This window comes from Xiphophorus couchianus, chromosome 18 (genome assembly GCF_001444195.1).
Source record: "Xiphophorus couchianus chromosome 18, X_couchianus-1.0, whole genome shotgun sequence".
Taxonomy (NCBI): domain Eukaryota; kingdom Metazoa; phylum Chordata; class Actinopteri; order Cyprinodontiformes; family Poeciliidae; genus Xiphophorus; species Xiphophorus couchianus.
In genome coordinates, this window is record NC_040245.1 from 2634776 (window position 1) to 2658797 (window position 24022).

General features: G+C 38.2%; 2 protein-coding genes and 1 long non-coding RNA gene across 3 annotated transcripts; 2 read left to right on the forward strand and 1 right to left on the reverse strand.

Annotated features, from left to right (window-relative positions):
- Nucleotides 1-1585: 1585 nt before the first annotated feature.
- LOC114161409 (pleckstrin homology domain-containing family B member 2) lies at nt 1586-7521 on the forward strand. Its single transcript, XM_028044670.1, has 5 exons — nt 1586-2673; nt 3694-3952; nt 4172-4205; nt 5400-5580; nt 6080-7521. The coding sequence occupies exons 1-5, from the start codon at nt 2631-2633 to the stop codon at nt 6433-6435; spliced, it is 873 nt and encodes a 290-aa protein (XP_027900471.1). The 5' UTR covers nt 1586-2630; the 3' UTR covers nt 6436-7521.
- LOC114161410 (uncharacterized) lies at nt 5496-9642 on the reverse strand. Its single transcript, XR_003599017.1, has 3 exons — nt 9264-9642; nt 8176-8303; nt 5496-5591 (listed from the first exon to the last, which is right to left on the reverse strand). It is a non-coding gene; the product is annotated as an uncharacterized LOC114161410 (long non-coding RNA).
- A 121-nt stretch (nt 9643-9763) lies between these two features.
- Nucleotides 9764-19616, forward strand: LOC114161406 (cytochrome P450 2G1-like). The gene is made up of 9 exons (XM_028044659.1): nt 9764-9996; nt 11860-12022; nt 14095-14244; nt 15253-15413; nt 16104-16280; nt 16790-16931; nt 17019-17206; nt 18489-18630; nt 19284-19616. The coding sequence occupies exons 1-9, from the start codon at nt 9829-9831 to the stop codon at nt 19463-19465; spliced, it is 1473 nt and encodes a 490-aa protein (XP_027900460.1). The 5' UTR covers nt 9764-9828; the 3' UTR covers nt 19466-19616.
- Nucleotides 19617-24022: the final 4406 nt, after the last annotated feature.

Genomic DNA, 24022 nt, shown 5'->3' on the forward strand with positions numbered 1-24022 from the left:
TACTTGTAAGTTAGTTTTGTTTTAATTCAAGTGAACTAGAAACTAGACCAAAAATACTTGGTAAGATTCAGTGTTTTTGCAGTGTACCTCATCACAAGTTAAATCAACACATCTGTCCCCGACTCATTTCTTAATTTGTGCTGTAGTTTATTTTTATAAAATCTTTTGTTATGTTTTGGCTGCTGATTTCTCATCAGTCCCATGGAAACAATGGGGAGATGCTGGGATCTCAGACGCGCTGGCCCTTTAAGAGTGTCTCTGTGGACTGTGTTGTGTTCCCAGGGTCTTTAATGGAAACACAGAGGGACTGAGAAAGACCCCATTGTATATTTTCTTCCTTTCATGAGGAGCCGGAGCCGCGCTTTCTGATAGGAGCCCGGAGACAGAGCCGGGGCGGGGGGAAGGGGCTCCCGTTCCAGAAAAGAGGGCTCCTCCACTCAGAAACACAAACTTTGAAGCTGAACGCGGCTGCAGGCAGGAGTAGATGTCTGGCTTTGGGAAGAGGGGGATGGGCATCAGAATCACCAGAATCCAGCTTACCTGTCTGCAACCCGGCAGGTCAAGGTCAATCAGATAAACACACTGCAAAAACACGAAATCTTACCAAGTAGTTTTGGTTCACTTAAAATAAGACAAAACTAACTTACAAGTAACTTTTCTGCAACCCGTAGGAGCTTGTTTTAAGTAAATAACTCATTAATATTGATGAAAAAGTGTAAGTATAACTGGATAAAATGTATATAAGTGAAAAAATTGGCCAGTGAAAGTAGAACTTTTTCTTTTTAATCAATATGAAGGAATTATTGACTTAAAATAAGCTCCTATATGTTGCTGAAAAGTTACTTGTAAGTTTGTTTTGACTTATTTCAAGAGTACTAAGATATTTCCACTAGAAACTAGACCACAAATACTTGGTAAAATTTGTGTTTTTGCAGTAAAGGAAATAACCAAGTGTCTTAAAATATCTACAAACTAAGCCTACACTGCAAAAACACAAAATCTCACAAAGTATTTTTGGCTTAGTTTCTAGTGGAAATATCTTCATTCACTTGAAGACAAAACTAACTTACAAGTAATTTTTCGGCAACACAAAAAATTAAAAATAAAACAGGAGCTTGTTTTATGTAAATAATTACTTAATATTCATTAAAAAGTTCTAGTTCCTCTAGATGATTATTTCACTTTTAGCAAGACATTTTTTCCCGTATTATAAGGATAATAATCTGCCAATGGAAAATGAACTTTTTAAAATTCAATATAAAAAAATTACTGACTTAAACCAAGCCGCTGAAAAGTCACTTGTAAGTTAGTTTTGTCTTATTTCAAACGTAATAAGATATTTACACCAGAAACTAGACAAAAGCATCTTGGTGAGATTTAAAATCCTGCTCTGTCAGGATCAAGTTCAGGTGGATTTTTAGAAGCAAACAAAGAAAGAAATACTTTGTTGTTGTTAAACAGTAGATTCCCAGATTCAGCGTGCTCTGCTGCCCTCTGCTGGTCATACAACAGAACTGTAAGAGAGAGAAAATGGCGATCAGAATAAAATAATGTAAAAATAAAGAACTTTATTATTAATATTGGCATAAAATTTGATAAAAACTGTATTTATTTATTTATTACTCTTAATTGAGTACAATTTTAGGTACTCTGTTACTTATTAACTCTTTTTTTTAAGTTGGCTCACTTGGTTTATTTTTTTCAGTGCATTGTAGAGATTTAGTTGTTTAAATAGGAACAATTTAAGGTAATTTAGCTTAATTTTAACATGAACATGAATAAAAATGTCCTTTTAGTACAGCATAATTAACATGAGTTTATTGAGTCTTTAGAATCTAAAATAAAATATAAAATAGTTTTAGTTATAAACCTTCATATCAACTGGTGCAGTCGGTTTCCATTTAATTTAACTTGTCCGGTTTTACAGTGCTCATATTCAGAAGCTCATTGGTTATCATCGCTATTGTTCTCCATTTCCCCGTCTGTCTGAATGCAATTATCCTCCAACCCATTTAGGAGTGAGCATGACACTTGTCGGACTGACGCATGAATGCGCCTCACTAACTCTCATCCGCTTACGTAACGCACTTTTAGCGCCATTTTACTCAACAATTCAACGCGACGCGCTGCGATTAATCGATCGCTGGGAAATAGGACATCTCTTTAGAGCTAACATGTGAAATGATGCACTCAGATTTGAAAACAACAACTTGTCTATCCGCAGTTTTGGGGCAGCAGACGTGCAGTCCAGCTGCGCGGGAATAATAATCCCTGTTTTAATCTGCTTTAGCAGGAGGTAATCCGAACCTCTGGCTCTGAGGCCAACCGAGGCCAGGAGGCGTGACACAGTCCAGCTTTGATTTATTTATCCAAATCTATCGTCCCCTTCTGTGTGGTGAAAAATATATCCTTAAATTTGCGCATTGTGCGCTGTGAGAAAAGAAAGTGACGCAGTTTGTCCAGCTGTGATTACTGGAGCCTCTTGTGCTGATATGTTGTTCCTGTGAGGAGAGGCAGGCTGGGTTTAGGTGATGAAGGCCTAAATAGTGCGGATTATTGCCCCACTCTCCCTCTCTTAGCCTATTTTCCAGCTTCAGCCTCGTTTCGTTTCAGTCTCTGCTGCGGAAAACATGAGCACAGCGGGCGTTCACCGAGGATTCCTCCGGAAATATGGTACGATTCCCACCGTGTCCATTACTTTCTGTTTAATTTGATGCATTTTTCCTTTAATCGATTTAACTCTCATTTATGATGCCGCTGGTTTATTTGAATATAGACACATATTGTAGCTGAAGTGCGCACTGCTTACCAAATCCAGCAGCATTTTTTTTCTATGACTCTGCTGATACAGAGTTGGATGGATGGTGGGATGGATGGATGGATGGATGGTTGGATGGTTGGTTATTTTTCTTTTACGGATTTAAAAAGGAGGAATAGGAGTAAATTTCTGACAAAATATCTACAAAATGTTGAGATATCTCAGAAATTGTCTAGAAAAATCCTTGGAAATGTTTAAGTTTGAAGAGTCAAAAATTGGTAAAAATTATTTATTTTTTATATTTCTGAGTTTTCAAAGTATAAAATTTGCCAGCAAAAATTCAGAAAGTTTGAGCTGAAACGTGGAGATTTCTGAGTTTAAAAAGCTTGAATTTTGTTTACTTTTGGTTCTTAAAAGTTGAAAATTGTAGACAATTTTAGAAAAGTTTGTTTTTCTACAAAATTTCAGAGATGAATTTTATTCTGTGTGTGTCTTTTAGTTAGGTATATTTTTCTTTTATGGATTTAAATGTGTACTACCAAATTCAACAGCATTGTAGAATTAACCTCTTGTTACGTAAACCCTGTTTGTAAAAAGTTTTTCTGTAAAAACGTTTGGCCAAGTTTTGGTGAAAAGGCAAAAATTTCTGTAATTTCCATAAATGTTTTATTTGATATATTTTTCTTTCATGGATTTAAGTCATAGAAAAAAAAGAGGAATAGGAGCAAATTTCCAACAAATATCTAAAAAAAAAAAATTTAGATTAATCTCAGAAAATTTCTAGAAAAGTCTCGACTCCTGTGGGAAGTCAAAAATTAGCTAGGAATTTTTAGAGTAATCTAAGAAATCTTCTAAAAAAAAAACAGTGAAATATTTTGGAGATTTGAACCTCTGATAGCAGTTTGTATCCGGTTTGTGTCGCTGTTCCTCTGCAGGAGGCTTCATGTTCAAGCAGTGGAAGGAGAAGTACCTTGTGCTCACCATGGAGGGGAGCCTGCTGGTGTGCCGGGACGCTGAGTCTCCACCGGACCAGGTGGTGGCGCTACAGTCCAACTGTGAGTCGATCGCGGAGGGACGGGAAATCCTGGACCTGCCCAGGCTGCCCCCGGGGGGCAGAAGGGACTGCTGCTTTGCCCTCATCCTGCCCCAGAACAAGTTCCTGCTGCTTCTGTCGGACAACCCCGACGACTGCATGTGGGTGCCAGATGTTCTTTGTCCCACTTTTTATCAGACCTTATCTCCGCATGCAGGAACATCGATAAACTGAGGTTCTCTCCTCCTTTGTCCCACTGACTATCAGACTTTGTTTTTATTGCACATGTTTGTCAGACTGACACAGTTCCACCTCTGTGAATGTTTTCCAGCCTGGATGTGTGTCAGAGTTAATAACACGTCTTTTCTTGCCTTCCACAGTCTTTGGCTGAAGCTAATCAGGAAAGTGAGAGAGGTCAGTCGCTGTAAAGTTTTATTTGTCCTGTTTCCTCATTAAACCGGTTTTATGGCAGGTTTGATTATAAGATGTAGACGTCCAAAAAATAATGAAAACACGGGAGGGTAGAGAAGCCAAAACCTTTGCTACACTAAAAGTAGCAACGTGTTTTTTTACTTAAGTAAAAGTGAGAAGTAGCCGTCCACGAATTTGGTAAGAAGGCGACTCAATTAACTGATCAAATCATCAATCATTTAATATTTAAGAATTATATCATAAGACTGACCAAAATATAAAGTTATGTGGAAATTTTGGTAATTTTAAAAATCAAAATTAAAGTAATTAGTATAAAAAATATAAAACTACAAAAATGGATTCATAATATCAGAATAAAGTCGTACAAGAATAACGTCAAAATAATGCAAGAATAAACTAATCAAATAATTCACTCATTCTTTGTTACCTAGCAACAACTTTTTTGAGTAACTTGTGGTTACCTAGCAACGATGTGTTGAGTAACTTGCGCAGCAGTTTACGGTTCCTCATAACTGCTTAAAAACAAAAACGTCGTGTTGAGAAAAAAAACCCATAAAAGGTCTTGTATTACATTATATACATATATAATCCATTCCCTAACATTCTTGTATAATCTGTATAATCTGTGCATATAGCTCCCATATTTATATTTATACACAATATCTATATCTCTTGCTATAACCCCTTATAGTCCATACATACATAGTCTTGTACATCTGTAAATAAATATTTATATCTCGTAGATATCTCGTAGGTTTGCATCTATCCAGATATTCTGGATAGATGCAAACTACATCTCATTGCTTGTACTTGTGACAGTGCAATGACAATAAAGTTGAATTCTATTCTATTCTAAAATCAAGTTTGGCAGCATTTTAGTTATTTAAAACAAAAAACTCACGAATAATTACAGATACAGACTGACATGAAATGTTTACATTGTAATGCATTTTCCAGTCGTAACATAAGGGGTGAGCATGAAATACATTTGCTGATTAGTGGATACTAAAATATTAAACGTGAACTGGGACTCTATACTTTAGCATTTTGAACTTCACAGGGTCAAATCTGATTATTAACTATCTGGTTTTATCCTTTTTCACTTTAACAAAGTTTGTAAGTTGCATAGCTCTATTTTTCTTAATATAGGTAATGCTTATTTTCTTTCATTTCTAGGGTGTGATGTCACCTTTGACCCTTCAGAGACAACAAAGCCTCACTCCCTGCATCACAGACAGAGAGCCGTTGCCGGACTCTTCCAGTGATAAGGAGCCCGGATCACCCAGGGTTGCTGGTGCGCCGCCGCCTCTGAGCCGCATCATTGAGAGAGGAGGCTCGTTCAGAGACAGACAGCCAGGTCAGCGACCTCTGAAAAACAGAAAAAATATCAAAATAACAGCTGAAGAGCTCGAATCAGCCATTTCTTCTACAAATAAATGAATAAAAATAAAGGAGTAACAGCAGACATTTAGACACTCCACCAAGCCGAAAAACTGTTCATTCATCCAGCCACCGGGGGGCGCTATTACAAAAGTAACTGTCTTTGTCAGGGTTTTCCAGGGTTAAAGTACTATGGAGCATAAGGATCATACTAAAAAAATACAATTATGAAAATAAAGTTGAAATATTACGAGACAGTTTTAATGTTATGACTTTATTCTCATAATGTTTAAACTTTATTCTCTAGAAATATTATAACTTTATTCTTGAAATATTATGACTTTATTCTCATAATTTATTTATTTTTTCTTAGCAGAAAAAAATAAATAAATAAATAAGAGCTCTAATCCTCCTTAAGAAACAGTTCTAGATTTTATTTTTATAATTCAGATGTCTTGTCGTTTTGTGTTTTGCAGCGCCCGGACCGAGGCAGCCTCTGCGGAGCAACTCCGTCGCCCCGCCTCATCGCGTGTCTGACTGCCTGCGCCATGGCAACAGCAGCGATGCGCGGGCGGTGCGGGCGGTGTGTCTGCTGATGGGCGGGGCGGCGGCCTCCTCCGCGTTGGGCTACCTCAGCTCCTGCTCCCCGTCCTCGCCGCTGGCCAGCAGGGCCCCGGACGTGGCCCCAGGCTCCGGGGCCTTCTCCGATCTCCCCGCCGGCGGCTCCTTCCACGCCTGCAGCCAGGACGTCGACTCCCCGCATTTCAACACCTTCGACTTTGAAGGAGACTCCGACTTTGACGCATTTGACTGCGGAGGATTTGCCTTTTAAAAGGAACTGCAGTGACTGGTTCTCTTAGCACACTGCAAAAACAAACTGGTCTTTTATCTGGTTTCTAGTGGAAGCATGTTAGTACATGTGAAATAAGACAGAACTTACAAGTTACTTTTCAGCAAGATTTAGAAGCTTGTTTTAGATAAATAATTCCTAGTATTACTGGCAGGTTAGTTCACTTATGAGGGAAATATCTTGCTTTAAAGTTGAACTTTTTTAATCAATATTGAAGGAATATTGACTTAAAGCAATCTCTTAAAGATTTACCCATAAGTTACTTTTGTCTTATTTCATGAGTACAAAAACATTTGCAGTAAAAACCAGAGAGAAACGCAGGGTAAAAGTTTGTTCTTCACTGCAAAAACACAAAATCTTAGAAAGTATTTTTGTTCTACTTTCTAGAAAACTAACTTAGAAGTTACTTTTTACAAGCTCATTTTAAGTCAATAATTTCTTAATATTGATAAAAGGTACTAATTCAATTGACTGATTATTTAATTTCTAACAAGACATTTTTCCCACGTTATGAGTGAAATAATCTGCCAGTGGAACTAGAAGTGGGTTGCTAGGTAACGGGCTGGGCCAGGGTTGCTAGGTAACAGCGCAGTGGAATATTCTACCAGTGGAACAAGTAACTTTTTAATCAGAAACGAGCTGTTATATCTTGCTTAAAAGTTACTTGTTTATTAGTTTTGTCTTATTTCAAATGTAATAAGACATTTCCACTACAAACTAGACAAACATATTTTGTGTTTTTGCAGTGCAGAATCTCTTCATCAGTTCTTTTGTTATAAAAGGTCGTTGCTAATGAATTATTAAGTCATCTATACATCTGATGTATGAATGAATGAAGGCGTTCTTCCTGGCTTCATGCCCACACTCCCACAGTGAATAACTGATCACCTTGACTCCTCTGAACATAAACTGTGTGTGTTGTTCCACAGTTTCCACGCCACAGGATGGCCTGACAGTAACTGCACTGCAAAAACAAAAAATATTACCAAGTATTTCTGCTGTCGTTTCTAGTGCAAATATCTTAGTACACATGAAATGAGACAAAACTAACTTACAAGGAACTTTTCAGTAACATATAGGAGCTTGTTTTAAGTAAACAATCCCTTAATATTGATGAAAAAATAAGTACTAGTTCCACTGGCAGATTAATACATGTATAATGTAGGAAAAATATCTTGTTATAAGTGAAATAATCCGCCAGTGAAACGAACTTTTTTTTCCATCAACAATAAGAAATTATTTACTTAAAACAAACTCCTATATTTTGTTTTATTTCATGTGTAGTAAGACATTGGCAACTACAAACTCCATCAAAAATACTTGGTAATATTTTATATTTTGCAGTGTGGGATCATTTTATCTCACATTTCTGTCCTTTTTCCTCTTGTTTTCTTGTAACTGTGCTAACGTTCCTCTGTGTTGATGTAATCGTTGATTTACATTTTCACCTGATCTGAGAAGACGAGCCTTTTCCTACACTTGGCACAGAGATTTATGACTGATTGTTAAAGAACTGTAAATAAATCCTGCAGTGACTCTGTTGCTTTTACTCCAGTTCAATGTTTGCTCTGTTTGCGTCGGATCAGAGCAAACAGACAGCGGTTAGGTAATCGGAGCGCGGGGATGATGCTGCAGATTTACACATAAGAGTCCTATCTAAATGAGCCATACATTTTTTTTAACAAGGCACTTTGGGATCGAGATCAAAGTAGAGATATTTACCCACAATTCATAGCACATATCAGAACTAGTTACTCATTCAAACTGTTATGCATGATGGTAGAGGAGTGATGATATGGGGTTTCTGCAGCACTGGCAGCTGTGTACCTTTCAGTCACTCGTCAGCTTCACTGTGAAAGCAGTAAAATACTAAAATAAGCAAATTAAACAGTTATAGATTAGGAGTTAGTTTGAAATAAGACAAAACTAACTTACAAGAAACTTTTCAGCAAGATATAAGAGCTTGTTTTAAGTCAATAACTCCTAAATACAGATTAAGAAGTTCCAGTTCCACTGGCAGATTATTTCATTTTCCCCTAAATTATAAGTGAAATAATCTGCCAGTGGAACTAGCAGTGGGTTGCTAGGTAACGGGCTTTCCTGGCATTGCTAGGTAACGCCGCAGAAGAATATTCTACTAACTCGTGGAAATATAGTAACTTTTTCATAAAATAGATTCTCCAAGTCCAGAACAACTATTGTCTTTTTTAAGTCTTACATGTGTAAGATTTCCCTTCTGTTCATTCAAAAGCAAACATGAAACTATATTTTAAAAAATGTTACAAACACTGCAGGATTAATAATCTACAACTCTTATAAAGTTGCTTATGATTTTTGAGTGTTAAAAGTCATTTATGAAGAGACTAAACAGAAAATGGCCGAGTGTAGAGCCTTGTGGGATGCCCCCAGACATGTCTTCACTGCAAAAACACAAAATCTTCATTTTTGTCTAGTATCTTGTGTAAATATCTTAGCACACTTGTAATTAGACAAAACTAACTTACAAGTACCTTTTCAACAAGAAATTAAAGTTTGTTGTAAGTCAATAATTCTTTAATATTGATGAAAAAGTTCTAGTTAAACTGGCAGATTAATTCATTTATAATGTAGGAAAAATTAGAAAAATCCTGCAGATTGAGCTAGTTACTTTTTCATATTGTTAAGGAATTGTTTGCTTAAAACAAGCTCCCATTTCTTGTTGAAAAGCTACTTGTAAGTTACTTTTGTTTTATTTGTAGAAACGAGACCAAAATATTTGGTAGAATTTTGTGTTATGAAGCCTAGGCTTAAATTGGACTCTCCAGCCCCACCTGCAACATCCAATCAGTGCGTCTCCCTCATCATGGACGACCTGTCAACACTGGACCAAGCCACGTCACGGCCAATCACCGACCAAGCCCCTGTTGATAAGGAACTCCATCCATGGCATCTTCCGCTTTCTGGCTGCACTCAACCCACCTCTGCCCCTTCTCCACCTGTCTCTGCCTGAGTCTCTCCAGATTGATTTTGCAGTGTAGTGTTGGTTCCAAAACAAATCCACCATCAACACTTGGAAAGAAACTAACATTCCCTCAGTTTTAGCTCACCATAAATAGAAAACAACCTTCTTTAATTGTAGCATTTTTTCTGGTCAGGAACTCAACAAAAATCTGCCCAAACTTCATCATTTGGGACAAAATCCTTCTGTTTACTGAGCATTTTGAGCTCGTTTGTCTAGGCAAAACTGCCGAACAGCTTGTCATTGATAATCAGGTGAAAGTACACTCTGTGGGATCACATGGGCTTCACCGCTCCCTGTTAAATATAAACAACGTATCAGACAGGAAAACCAATCGGTTTGATCCAGAGAGACGCCTGCTAACCACAGAGAGAGTTATGGAGTTTTATGCAACTCTGCTGCTGGCAGGGCTGATCGGTCTGCTTTGGTTCATCTCTGTTAGAAACAACCAGAAGTACCGTCTGCCTCCAGGGCCCAATCCGCTGCCGCTCATAGGAAACCTGCTGCAAATAAACAAGAATGCACCTTTCAAAAGCTTCCTGGAGGTGAGTTGGCTGAGTAGTGGAGCAAGGAAGTGACCGGAGTGATTTAGTAAAAAAACATGAATTTTTACCAGGTATTCTTGTCTAGTTTCTAGTGCAAATATCTTGGCTCACTGAAATAAGACAAAACTACCTTACAAGTCAGGGCCGGCCCAAGCCTCCGTGGGGCCCTAAAGAAATTTGGTTTTGGGGCCCTCTAGTTCTGCTAACAATGTGGATTGCTGGAATCAACAGTCAGATGATGGGATCATTCACACACCTGCTTTAAACTTATTGCATCGCTGATAGTGCTGTTTACCTTATATCCTATGCATGTATAATATAGGTTATATTTATCGGCCAGTCAATTTCTAGGTGCCAATTTCCTTCATTTTGGGGGATCGTGATTGGCCTATCCTTACACATGAAACCCATCTGATCTCATTTTTGTTAGCAAAGGTTTAAAAATCAGCCTCTGTCCTCGTCTGCTCTGCAGTGAGAGGTTTGACTGACAGACCAGCCCACCAGGTCAGGTCTAAACGTTTACAGTTAACAATATTCTCCCCACTGTTGCTAACGCAGTGACTTTCTTGCTACATTTAGCGACTCATTTCAAGTTAAAACTCAGCTTCACACAAAGACGCTAGCATAAATGTTTGGCCATTGAACTGGACCGGTCAAAGTCGCTATAAAGCTAATTTTCTAATAGCAGTTTCACAAATATTTTCTATAAACATTACAAAGATACATTGAAACAAAGCTTTATCGTGGCTTTTTTTTATTCTTCCTCTTTTCTCCCTCCCTGAAGGATAAGTCCTTTTTTTCAGACATTGTTTCGCTAACTTATCTTCGACCGGAGCTTTGGCCGTTTGGACGCTCACTGCTCGGCAGCTCATGTAACCGGAGAAGCGTTCGGTGAAATTGTGTGTTTTTGTTATTATAATGACGTAGAAATCGTTACCAAAAAGCTAAATAAAAAAAAATCAGCTCCATTGAGGGGGCCCCTTGGTGGCCATGGGGCCCAAGTGGCTCCTTAGTTTGCTTTACCTTAGGGCGGCCCTGTTACAAGTAACATTTTAGCAAGAAATAAATAATTATTTCACTTATAACAAGAGAAAATATCTTGATAAATGAAATAATCTGCCAATATTAAGGAATTATTTATGTAAAACAAGCTCTAGATTTTTCTGAAAAGTTTCTGTGAAGTACATTTTGTTTTATTTCAAGTGAACTAAAATGTTTGCAGTACAAAGAAGACCAAAGATTTTGGTAAGATTTTGTGTTTTTGCAGCTAAATGTGGTTGAAACATGTCTGTTGTAACCAAAGACATTCTGCATGCAGGTTTTGTGTATTCTGTTCTTTAAAACTAATTTGTTATTAAAATGAATACTTACTTTAAAACACTGATTTATTTGGTAGTGCAAATTATGTCAGTACACTGCAAAACACTTGAATTAATAAAAAAATACCTTTCAATTAACTTTTCATCCAGATAGGAGGTCATTAGAAGTCTGTAAGCCTTAAATATTGATTTAAAAAGTACAAGTTTCACTGGCAGATTATTTCACTCACTACATCACATTTTTCCATGTTCTAAGTCAAGTAATCTGGAAGTGAAACTAGAACCTTTCATCAAAATTAAGGAATTATTTACTTGAAACAAGCTGCTATATCTTTCTGAAAAGTTACTTGTAAGTTAGTTTTGTCTTATTTCAAGTGTACTGAGATATTTGCCCTAGAAATTAGACCAAAAATACTCTAATATTTGGTTTCTGAAACAAATCCACAGTTTTTGTTGACTTCTGCACAAAGTTCAATTAGTTTTCCTGGAATTTTCTCAAATGTTTTGTTTTGTTGTTTAAATAATCATCTGTTTTTACATTTAGTTCAGTAAAACCTACGGTCCTGTGATGACCTTTAACCTGGGCTGGCAGCGGGTCGTTGTTCTGGTCGGATACGACGCGGTGAAGGAAGCTTTGGTGGACCAAGCAGACGACTTCACAGGCAGAGCGCCGCTGGCATTTTTGTACAAAGTCACCAGAGGATACGGTAATCGCTAACATCCGCTGCTGATGGTCTTCCTGCCTGTCGCAAAAACCAATTAATCAATTAATCACATGATAGCTAAAAATGAGCAGCGCCAGAATTTCCACACCACGAAAACACTGAATTTGACCAAGTATTTTTTGTCTCGTTTCTAGTGAAAATATCTTAGTACACTTGAAATAAGACTTTTCAGCAAAATATAGGAGTTTGTTTTAAGTCAATAATTGATGAAAAAGTTCTAGTTCCGCCAGCAGAATGTTCCACTGAGCCGTTACCTAGCAACCCCAGCCAAGCCCAACCCGTAACCTAGCAACCCAATTCTAGTTCCACTGGCAGGTTATTTCACTTGTAATATTGCTAAAATGTCTTGTTATAAGTGAAATAATCTGGCAATGGAACTAGTACTTTCTTGCTGAAAAGTTACTTGTAAGAGTTTTGACTTATTTCAGCAGTAAGAAGATACATGCACTAGAAACTATACAAAAATACTTGGTAAAATATTGTGTTTTTGCAGTGCATTCTGATGAGTAATATTTTTTAAAGGCAATTTTGTTGACAGCGACTTCATAATCCATTTCAGTTAAGGTTTTGGTTGTGTTTGGCTTTAAATTCCATTTTCTTCATGTTTTTGTTTCTATTTAGGATATTTAGAAGATCTTCCAGGTTCAGTGTTCTTTACAAAATTTAGGTTTATCGGTTTTTGAGAAGAGGAATTTGAATTTTCATGCCATTATTACAAAATTATTTACAATTTGCCTGGATGTCTGCTTCTGTTTGGCAGGCATTGGGATCAGTAGGCCTGTCACAATAGCAAATTTTGCTGAGCGATTAATTGTCTCAAAAATTATTGCGATAAATGATAATATTGTTTGAAAACCTTTTTACACTGATTTAATGGAAATGACGTAATAATCTATGTGATTTCCTGCCAAAGATAGATACACTTTATTTTCAAAAGAATATTTAACACTGGAACTGATAAACAAAATAAACAAAACAACCAAAAACGAAAATAAAATGGTCTCCATTAACAAAAAACGCACTTGAAAAAAAAACTAAACAACATAAAATAAAAGTGTAAATAAATACTGCATTCAACCAAAAGAGTGCAGATTATGAAGTCTGTATATTATGTTGCCCTTCAGTAATAATTAGATTTAAATAGAGAAGATGGGCACATCGACTACCTGATGCAATAGTTCACACTACATGATTTTTGCTCCTATTTTTCCCCTAACAACAATCTTAAAACGTTGGTCTTTCTAAGGTTGTGTGGTTTGTTACGGTAGATCGTAGCTGCTCCGATCTAAATCAGGGGTTTTTCCCGACTGGGAGTTTAACGCAGCCTGTTGAATGTGACAGGCAGCCAATCAGAAAGCGCGGATTCTCCTCTGTGTTTTCTGAGGGGAAATTACGGAGGGGAATCCCAAACAGCTGATACAGCGCAACCCGAAGTCCAGCGGACATTGGAGATGATATGTGGAAACAACATTAATGTTTATTCAACATGCAAAGAATATAGAAATGACAAGGGGAGGAATTGGAGCGAAATTGCTACTGCAGTTGATAAACCCGGTAACTTTTCAGCTGTTCTTCGTTAACGTGATGTAAACAGGTTCTAATGATTTTCAGTCAGTCAGGACTTTACGCTGACACTAGCCACATGCATTGCAGGTAGATTGTAGTAACGCATTGATTAATGCCTGGTTTTAAAATTAGTTAACTGGACTTGTAGCCATTATTTTGTACCCATTGTTGGACACCACACGGCAGGAACGAACCCGATCGAACTGTTATACCTAGGATTTCTGTCGGCTAATGTGTGGTCTGTCAGGTTTTGAAAATGGGCCGACAATCGGCCGACAGCTCTAAGATCATGTAGTGTGCGCTGGGCTTTACACTAAGGAAATGAGGTCAGAGGTCAGTGGAGAGCACCGGAGTTGAGCCTTTTTTTTATTCAGTGTCATTAACAGAAAGAGAAAAAGGCCGGAAGAGACGATAATGCCGATAATTAAAATGAAGTCGATAGTTTTAATTTATTGTACGATTAATCGATTCATCGTTTATCGCAACAGGCCTTGGGATCAGCAATGGGAACCGCTGGCGTCAGCTGCGGTGCTTCACTCTGTCGACTCTACGAGACTTTGGGATGGGAAGGAAAGGGATGGAGGAGTGGATCCAGGAGGAGAGCAAACACCTGAGGGCTCGCATCCGCAGTTTCAAAGGTAAGGTGTCTACTTCTTGAAATGAGGGCTAAAAAGTTTATTTGCACATTTTTACATTTAAATATTCCTACTTCACTGCAAAAACACAATCTTACCATGTATTTTTGGTCTAGTTCCTACTAAAAATATCTTGGTATAATTAAAATAAGACAAATTTAACTTTCAAGTAACTTTTCAGCAAGATATAGAAGCTTCTTTGAGTCAATAATTTCTTCATATTGATAAGAAGTATTAGTTCCTGACAGTTTTTTTTTTTCAATTAAAAGATGTGTGCCAAAGTTAATTTAAAAGAAATTTTAGCAAATTTGCAACTTTTCCCACTCAAAAGCTTACTTCTTTTTCTAGAAAACTTCTGAGACATTCTGGGAGAAAATTACACCTTCATTTAAGTTAATTATTTAAAGTGTACTAAGATATTTGACTAGAAACTAGACCAAAAATACATTTTATGTGTACACATGAAAACTCAGTGCAAAAATCTAAAAGTAAATAAAATAAAATCAGCAAAAATTAACAGGCTAAAAGCTATTGTGAGATATTGGAAATATCTGCAGTTCGAATATATTTCTGTCAAATCATGAACATGAGGTCAGTTTTTCTGAAGTCATAAAGTGAACCAAAACCACATCTGAAATTTGCATTGTATATATTGTATATTTAAATTTTCTATTGCTATCGAATCAATAACTTAATCTATCAGATTGAAAATCTTGTCATAATTTAGAGACATGAAGGAGTTTGAATGAAATGCAGTTTTATAATGTAGTGTAAGTTAATGATTTATTGTAATCCTGACTGTTTTGGCACAACAACTGGTGCAACATGAAACTGAATGATGGTGTAAACAGGTTTTTTTGTGCCACACCTCAAACGCACAAGTCCAGAGTCTGCAGGATAAAACCTGCTCCGCTGTTCAAGCAGTTAAAAACCGAGCAAACGTTTTACATAATGCGCCTTTTTGAGAACCTTTGTAAAACAAGTCTATTGTGTTGCTGTTTCTGCCTCCAGGCAAACCTTTTGACCCCACAATCCTTCTGAGTCGCACCGTGTCAAACATAGTCTGCTGCCTGGTGTTCGGCCAACGCTTCAGCTATGAAGACAAGCAGTTTCTGGAGCTTCTCAACGTCATTTCCAGCTTCATCAGGTTCAACAGCAGCCCTATGGGTGCGGTAAGTGGGAGGCGGCCCTCTACACTGCACAAAAACAAAATCTAACCAAGTTGTTTTGGTCTAGCTACTAGAGCATCCATCCATCTTCTTCCACTTATCCGGGGTCGGGTCACGGGGGTAGCAGCTTCAGAAGGGAGGCCCAGACTTCCCTCTCCCCGGCCACTTCTTCCAGCTCTTCCGGGGGAATCCCGAGGCGTTCCCAGGCCAGCCGAGAGACATAGTCCCTCCAGCGTGTCCTGGGTCTTCCCCGGGGTCTCCTCCCGGTGGGACCTGAACACCTCACCAGGGAGGCGTCCAGGAGGCATCCTGACCAGATGCCCGAGCCATCTCAACTGGCTCCTCTCGAAGTGAAGGAGCAGCGGCTCTACTCTGAGTCCCTCCCGGATGACTGAGCTTCTCACCCTATCTCTAAGGGAGAGCCCAGCCACCCTACGGAGAAAACCCATTTCGGACTCATGTATCCGCGTGCATAGCAGTAGTGATCTCTAAGGCAGGAGCTCAGCTTCAGTCAGGCAAAAATTAATCAATCAACGTTAGTAATGGATGTGGAAGTTAAAGCACAACATTGTTCAACGAAGTATTGGTTTAAGATTTGTATATTTATGCAAAATAATTTCTTTCTCTGTAAAACTTTCACCATGTTAGTTTACTATATTCTGGGAAACAAAGATGCAGTTTTTTCTTCCACAGATGTACAGCATCTTTCCGTGGGCCATGGAGCAGCTTCCTGGACAGCATCACACAGTCTTCAACAAGTTCGAAGAGATCCGAGATTTTGTGGAGATGAAGATCCAGGAGCACAGAAAGACGGTGGATCCCAGCTCACCGAGAGATTTCATCGACTGCTTCCTCATCCGAGCTCATCAGGTTGGGGACATTATCAAGATTACTTGCTCTTATTAAATGAAATCAGCAAAAGAATTAACATACAGATTGTCTTATTGATGAAAATGTTACAAGTTCCACTGGTATAATATTCTACTGCACCGTTACCTAGCAACCCCAGCCAAGCCCAGCCCGTTACCTAGCAACCCAGTTCTAGTTCCACTGGCAGATTATTTCATTCATAACATGGGAAACATTTCTTGTTATAAGTGAAATAATTTGCCAGTAGAACGAGTACTTTTTCATGAAAATAAAATCATTTATTGACTTAAAACAAGCTCCTGCATTTTGCTGAAAAGTTACTTATAAGTTAGTTTTCTCTTATTTCAAGGGTACCAAGATATTTTCACTAGAAACTATACTAAAGTTTCTTGGTAAGAATTTGTATTTTTGCAGTGCAGCACCCCTACCACTGGGTTGAGCAGGTTTTCTGGTGGAAACAATGAAATATTTTTGAATTAATATTAAAAATCTCCCCTTTTTTCTCTCAGGAAAAAGACAATCCCTCCACTGAGTTCCACTATGACAACCTGTTTGCTACCGTGATTAATTTATTCGTAGCAGGAACAGAAACCACCAGCTCCACCATCAGATACGCTCTCAGTGTGCTGATCAAGCACAAGAACATTCAGGGTCTGTAGATATACACTATAAATACAGTTTGTTGCTGACACAACAAACTGAGTTAAACAGGCGTCCATTTTGCATCGTCTTCTCCAGAAAAAATGCAGGAGGAGATTGACTCTGTGATTGGAAGGGAGCGATGCCCCAACATGGAGGATCGGAAATCCATGCCGTTTTCGGACGCCGTCATTCATGAAATTCAGCGTTGTCTGGACATCGTCCCCTTCAGCGTCCCTCACTACGCTCTGGAAGACATCTCATTCAGGGGTTACACGATTCCCGAGGTACTGTTTTGAAAACGCCAAGGTTTTTCCTCAGTAAATGTGTTTGTAAAAAGTCTTTAGTAGGTAGAGGATGTCAGACTACTGAAAATTGTACTCAAGTAGGAGGACTTCTCCATATTTGTACCCTATCTAGTTTATTTAGTAGGAACTAGGTAAAATATAAAGTAGCTGTCCAAGAAATTAAAGTAAAAAAGTATTTGGTAAAAAGGTTATTCAAGTACGGATCAAAACATCGACCATTTAATATTTAAAAATTACATAAACAGACCAAAATCTAAATTTATGTGGAAATATTGGCTTTTTAAAGATCAAAATTCAAATAATTCATATAAATAACCAACAAAATTAAGGAAAATCTAATCAATTTCTTTCAAAATAAAATGCATGGAACTGTAGATTCTGTGTCTAATGAGTTTTTGGTTAAAATAAACTTGTTCAAAGTTATGAAAATCGAAAATCAAAAACAAAAACAAAATTTGTTCTTCATTATTCACAAAGAGCAGAGAATCCAGACATTTTACTCAAGTAAGAGTTGCTACACTGCAAAAATAAAAATACTCAAGTAAAAGTAAAAAGTACAGTTACTCAAGTAAATGTCCTGACCAGATAACTGCAAAGTGGTGGGACTAAAAGGTTAGTTAATCAAAAATATTACATCCGCTAATGTTAAAGAACTACAACAAGGTATTTACCAGAAGCTAATGCTACAGCGCTAACTTAAATTCAAAATATATCCTTGAAAGACTACAAAGAACCAATTTAATTCTGACTTTATGCTCTACAATGCCATTAGATATTATGTTTATATATTGCTCCATACTGTCCATGTTTTGTTCGTGTACATTTCTTGTTGCAATTAAAACAGAGACTGAGCTTGAGAAGAGGAAGTGGAACTGCTACGTGCACAGACTTCAAAATAAGAGCGTGAATAGAAAGGTCTAAATAAGAATTGTTAACAGTGAATAACCAAAACTTCAGCACAGATATTGAACATTATCTAACTTAATATTTACAAAATAGCCAAGTAAAGTAACGCTTCAGGATTTATTCAGAAAAGAGCGCTAAACATTTTCAAAATTAGCAAATTAGCGCTAAATAAAAACTCTGCTAGAGGAGGTTTGTATCAAAGATTTAGCAAGGAACACTTGGTTGTGGCTTGTTTATAACTTATTTTCCCTCTATAGACAATACAGTCTACTGTACACCATAACAGTGACGATATATTCTTCAGATTCTGGTTGTACTGTTCTTGAATATTGCTTCTGCTGTTGTGTCTATGTAGGGAACGTCGATTATACCGCTGCTGCACTCCGTTCTTAAAGACGAGAAGCAATGGGCGACTCCGTATTCCTTCAACCCGCAGCACTTTCTAGACCAGAATGGCAACTTTAAGAAAAACCCAGCATTCTTCCCTTTTTCTGCAGGTAAATCCGTCACCTCAGAGTTCATTAAACACGTGTTTTCCATAGAGGGCGGCAGGGGGCGCTGTAGAGGCCTCAGAAAGTTGGAGGGGAAATTTAAAAAAACACAAAATAAAAGAATCCCATGAATATTTAAGCTTACATTTTTCATTATTATTTTTTTTTAACTTTTATTCAATAATTTTTTTTAATGCAAGTTAAAAATAATTGTTTTACATATTTAAATGTCAGTCAAATTGATCCAGCTGCTGAGCTTGTCAAGTTTCTGGGAAGAAACAGTACAGCTGCAAAAAAACATAAGAAATGTGGGTCTAAAATAAAATTTGATGTGATTAATATAAAATATTACACATTTCTTACCAAAAAGTTGATTTTGGTGGAAAATTGTATTACCTGGTGTTAAATTCATGGTCACCTACAATCTGAAGGTATGACGTCGCATTTAAGCTAAATTAATGAAATAATTAAGGAAAAGTGAATAAAAGACATTCTGAAAGTTGTCATTTGTTTACATATTTTCTATAATTTTATGTAGATTTGCAGGGTTAATGCTCTTTGGGGGGGATCATGCATTGAGAAGTTTAGGATTTCCTGGATTAAACATTCAGTTAGCATTCACTATAACATCACTGAATGCTTATATTTTGTTTCCTCAGGGAAAAGAGCCTGTGTGGGCGAGTCTCTGGCTCGTATGGAGCTTTTTATCTTCATAGTGACTCTCCTGCAGGACTTCACCTTTACCTGCCCTGAAGGTCCCGACAGCATCAACCTCATTCCAGAGTACAGCAGCTTTGCCAACCTGCCTCGTTCTCACAAAATCATCGCGACGCCAAGATGAAAAAGAAAAGCTGCTCTGAGGCCATCTGAAAATATCTCAATTCAACTTCAATGATAATTACATTTTAACTGCATTTATTTCACTAATATGTTGATCCAACTTACAAGATTGAAACAATGGTCTATGTCATTTTTTGTCAAAAGTGGTTTTGCCAAAAAAACAAAAACACCTCTTTCCTTCCAAAAAATGAATGAATAAATAAATAAATACGTTTTGCCAAAAAATGACTTGAGTACTTATTTTAGGAAGGTGATGATGTTGAAAAAACATGTTATGATTACTATATATTTTTTATGCCTGTTTTTCTGTAAATATTAATTCTTTTTTGTTACAAAATTGTTAGGATAAATATTAAAAATTAAGAATTTATACTGTGATTATTTGCCATAATTGTCTTTTTTTTAAAGTGATTTTCATAAAATAAAACCAAGGAAGTTAATATTCTGAGGAACCCCCACAAAAACACAACATCAAATCTTAAAATCTGGCCATGGCGTGGTATTAGTACCAAATTAATATGTTTGTGCATCCAGCGGTGGCTACTTCCTTGTTGCAGGAGGCCAACTCTATTCTGTTTAGTGTGTTCACAATTAAGAAGGTAGAAGGAAACAAACACTGCAAACAATCAGATCAACCACAGCAGCTGCCTTTGCTTGTTAATCACAGCAGGACGCTGAACTGACAAGCAAAAAATAGATAAATAACAATCGACCTACCACATCTACCATTAGCATAACTTTGGATCAATAACATTAATCATTTAGCAAATAATATATTAATCTAATACTTAGGTTTAGGTAATAACACAAAATAAAAGTATATAAAGTAGTATTAATTGTTAGAAAAAAATCAAATACAAGGTTTCCCCCAGAAAACTTGCTAAGCCTGGTGGTTGGGCGCTAGGTCAGTCATTTATCCGGCGGCCCGTCGTCTTTTGGAGTAAAAAAATGTTTAAAGTTGACAGGAAATTTGAAAATATCACTTGATAACGATGTGTTATTGGAAGATTAATACCTGAACACCAACTATAAAGTCTTTAAAAAATGCAAACATTTAAAAAAAGACTTAAATACATAAGCAATGGTTAGCCTGGTGGGTGCCCAAGTAAAGCCTGGAGGCCCGCAGGGCTTATAATACACTGGGGGAAACCCTGAATTAAAATAAAACCACTTTTTAAAATCCACAGCACTATTAGCATATCTGCCTTAGTATTTGCTACAGAGCATGCTCGCTACCCCTAGCAACAGTTGCCATGGTGCAGACACTAAGGCTTCTATGCCAAGTGGAATTAATTTATGTGTGAGGCCAATCAAAGGGTGATTGGTGATGTCACAGAGTCTGTGACAGAGTCTGTGACATCACAAACTCCGACTCCTAGAATAGAGCAGAATATACTTTATGACTAGCTGCTAACTGCTTGCAATCTTTGGACACAGAATCCATTATCAGAGTTCACGTCAGAGACACAGACATGGCTGAGTTAACCTGGATTGAGAAATTAGCTAACGCTTGTGAATCTGTTGGTAAAAAAATCGCAAAACGCTACAGAAAAAAACAACCCTGGAGCCCTGATTATTCAAAGAAGAGATTTGTCAGTGACCTTCTTTGGAAGGTGATTGAGAAGGTTGCAGATGAATCGACTCTGTATATTGTCAGAGACACCTTTGAGGTGGCCCACATTCAGCTAGTACGCCAAATTATGAAAAAAACCGGGAAACTAGAGATGTCCCTTGTGATAGAAATGTCAGACGAGCTAAGCGAAAGGATCTTCCAAAGCATCGCCAGCGATTCTTTCCACATTGCTAGCGAGTTGCATTTGTTCGCGATACTTTTCTACCCAGATACGTATCCGAGGATTGTGAAAGAATTCAAGTATCACCTAGAGAACCCCATTCTTCCAGAGCCTACAAAAAAGGAGAGATTTCTCTCATCTGTAAGAACAGTGCTCAAAGATGCTTTGTTTGACACTGAGAGCTTGTATTCAGATGAAAACTGCCTGACCGACACTCAGACCATTGCTAGTAAAAGGAAAAAATCACTGATAGGGGAAGTAGAAGTCATCAAGCATGGAACAGAAGAGGAACGTCACAAAATGGTCAATCTAGTTCTTTGGAAACTGATTTGTAAGGCTAGTTATAGATCTGTCACCCAGTACAAACTTAAACACACTATACCAGTCTACAAAAGGCTTTCTGTCATACTGTGGGAGGAACTAAAGGAACAAGATTTTCTAATTTTCTACCATATGGAGAAAAAACTCAGCAAAGACATCTTCCAACTGCTAACTGGAAACGAGGATGTGACAAGGGATAGACTTTTCTATCTCATGAGAATGGACCACCCAATTGTAGATTACAAGGTTATATGTTGTTTCAAAAGAGTCTTCACACATCCCAGAAAAGTGAATCTCCCACAATCCACTCTGAAAACTGCTTGGAAAAACACCAAAAGCTCTGTCTATAAGTTGTGCTGTCGTGGAGTTAAAGTTCATCCAGTCCCACAAAGTTCGGAGAATGAAGAAAGTGAGGAAGAAGGCGAAGGCGCAATTGAACCCCCATCTTCTCGCAGACAGTCTGAAGACGTAGGGGGTTCAGATTTCCGTCGACAGTCTGCAGACGTAGGGGGTTCAGATTTCCGTCGACAGTCTGCAGACGTAGGGGGTTCAGATTTCCGTCGACAGTCTGCAGACGTAGGGGGTTCAGATTTCCGTCGACAGTCTGTAGACGTAGGGGGTTCAGATTTCCGTCGACAGTCTGTAGACGTAGGGGGTTCAGATTTCCGTCGACAGTCTGTAGACGTAGGGGGCTCAGATTTCCGTCGACAGTCTGTAGATGTAGGGGGTTCAGATTTCCGTCGACAGTCTGAAGACGTAGGGGGCTCAGATTTCCGTCGACAGTCTGTAGACGTAGGGGGCTCAGATTTCCGTCGACAGTCTGTAGATGTAGGGGGTTCAGATTTCCGTCGACAGTCTGAAGACGTAGGGGGTTCAGATTTCCGTCGACAGTCTGCAGACGTAGGGGGCTCAGATTTCCGTCGACAGTCTGTAGACGTAGGGGGTTCAGATTTCCGTCGACAGTCTGTAGACGTAGGGGGTTCAGATTTCCGTCGACAGTCTGTAGACGTAGGGGGTTCAGATTTCCGTCGACAGTCTGTAGACGTAGAGGGTTCAGACGTAGGGGGTTCAGACGCAGGGGGTTCAGACGTAGGGGGTTCAGACGTAGGGGGTTCAGATGCCCATCGACAGTCTTTAGATGTAGAGGGTTTGGTTTGTCGCACAGACATGTCCCCTTGTGATCTAATTTCAGAAGGTGAATCAGTCGAACAGGAAGACCAGGGTGCAACTCAACCGCCAGTCAGTGAAGACACAACCCCAGAGTTAATACGGAAAACATACACAGAATTTCGACAGTCATCTATGACACCTGTGGAGTGTTTTACACAATCATCAGTAAAAAGCGCAGTCTCCAAGATGTCCTACAAAGTGTATTCTGACCAAACTGTAGAGATGGCTGAGTGCCATCCAGTTTTTGTACAGGTGCATTCTTACAATCTTGTGTCGGAAGATCAGAAACCAGAGAACCCTGGAAGCCAACAGCCAGATAAACACCTGACAAATGTGAACCTCTGATCTGGTTTTGGAAGATCTGGAATGAAGCACGCAATGCTAATCCGCTGACTGGTGCTTCATTTTGACGTTTGGCAAACGTCTGCAAACATTCACTGAACTTTCTGGACAACGTTCAATTAAATTTAAAGCTTTATTGTCATTTCACTAAAACAGTGAAACTAAATTAGGAATGCAACTCATTGGGACTAGTTAAAACACTAAAAGAAATTGGGTCAGTAAAAGGGATGTTGTCTGAATATTCCTTGCCAGCAAAGCCCAAAATCACAAATTCGGTTCAAATGATTACTCCAAATTCCCCCTACACGGATGGATGGATGGACGGATGGATGGACGGTTAAAAAGTAGGGCCGCACAGTGGGGCATTTCTTCATTACACAAATGTTTTGCTCCCTGTGCATGTGTGGGTTCCTCCTGGAGACAGGCTTCCCCCACAAGATCCAAAATCTCACATGTTAGTTCAATTGATTACTGTAAATTGCCCCAAATGGATGGATGGTTGGTGAAAAAGTAGGGCTGCACGGTGGGGTCTTTCTGCATTAGATATGCATTTTGTCCCCTGTGCATGCGCGGGTTCACTCCGGGTCCTCCGGCTTCCCCCGCAACCCAGCTAGCAAGCGAACGTTCAGACGACGTTCAATGAACGTCAGATCAGGAGTTCAGGAACAGACGTTCCCTGAACGATGACAAAATATTTAAATGTTGTGGAAAACAAAATGCTTTAAATCAGTTTTTATATTTTATAATTCTTTATGGCTGTTATTATTTTTATTTTTTTTACCAAATCTTCATGTGTTTGTCTTGTTATAAATTGTGTGGTCTTCGTCTGTTGGACACTGTGACTACTACTTCCCATCAGGGCTGGACAATATGACCTAAAATAAGTATAATTTGATAAATTGAGCAGTCTACCTATATAACGATAAATGGAT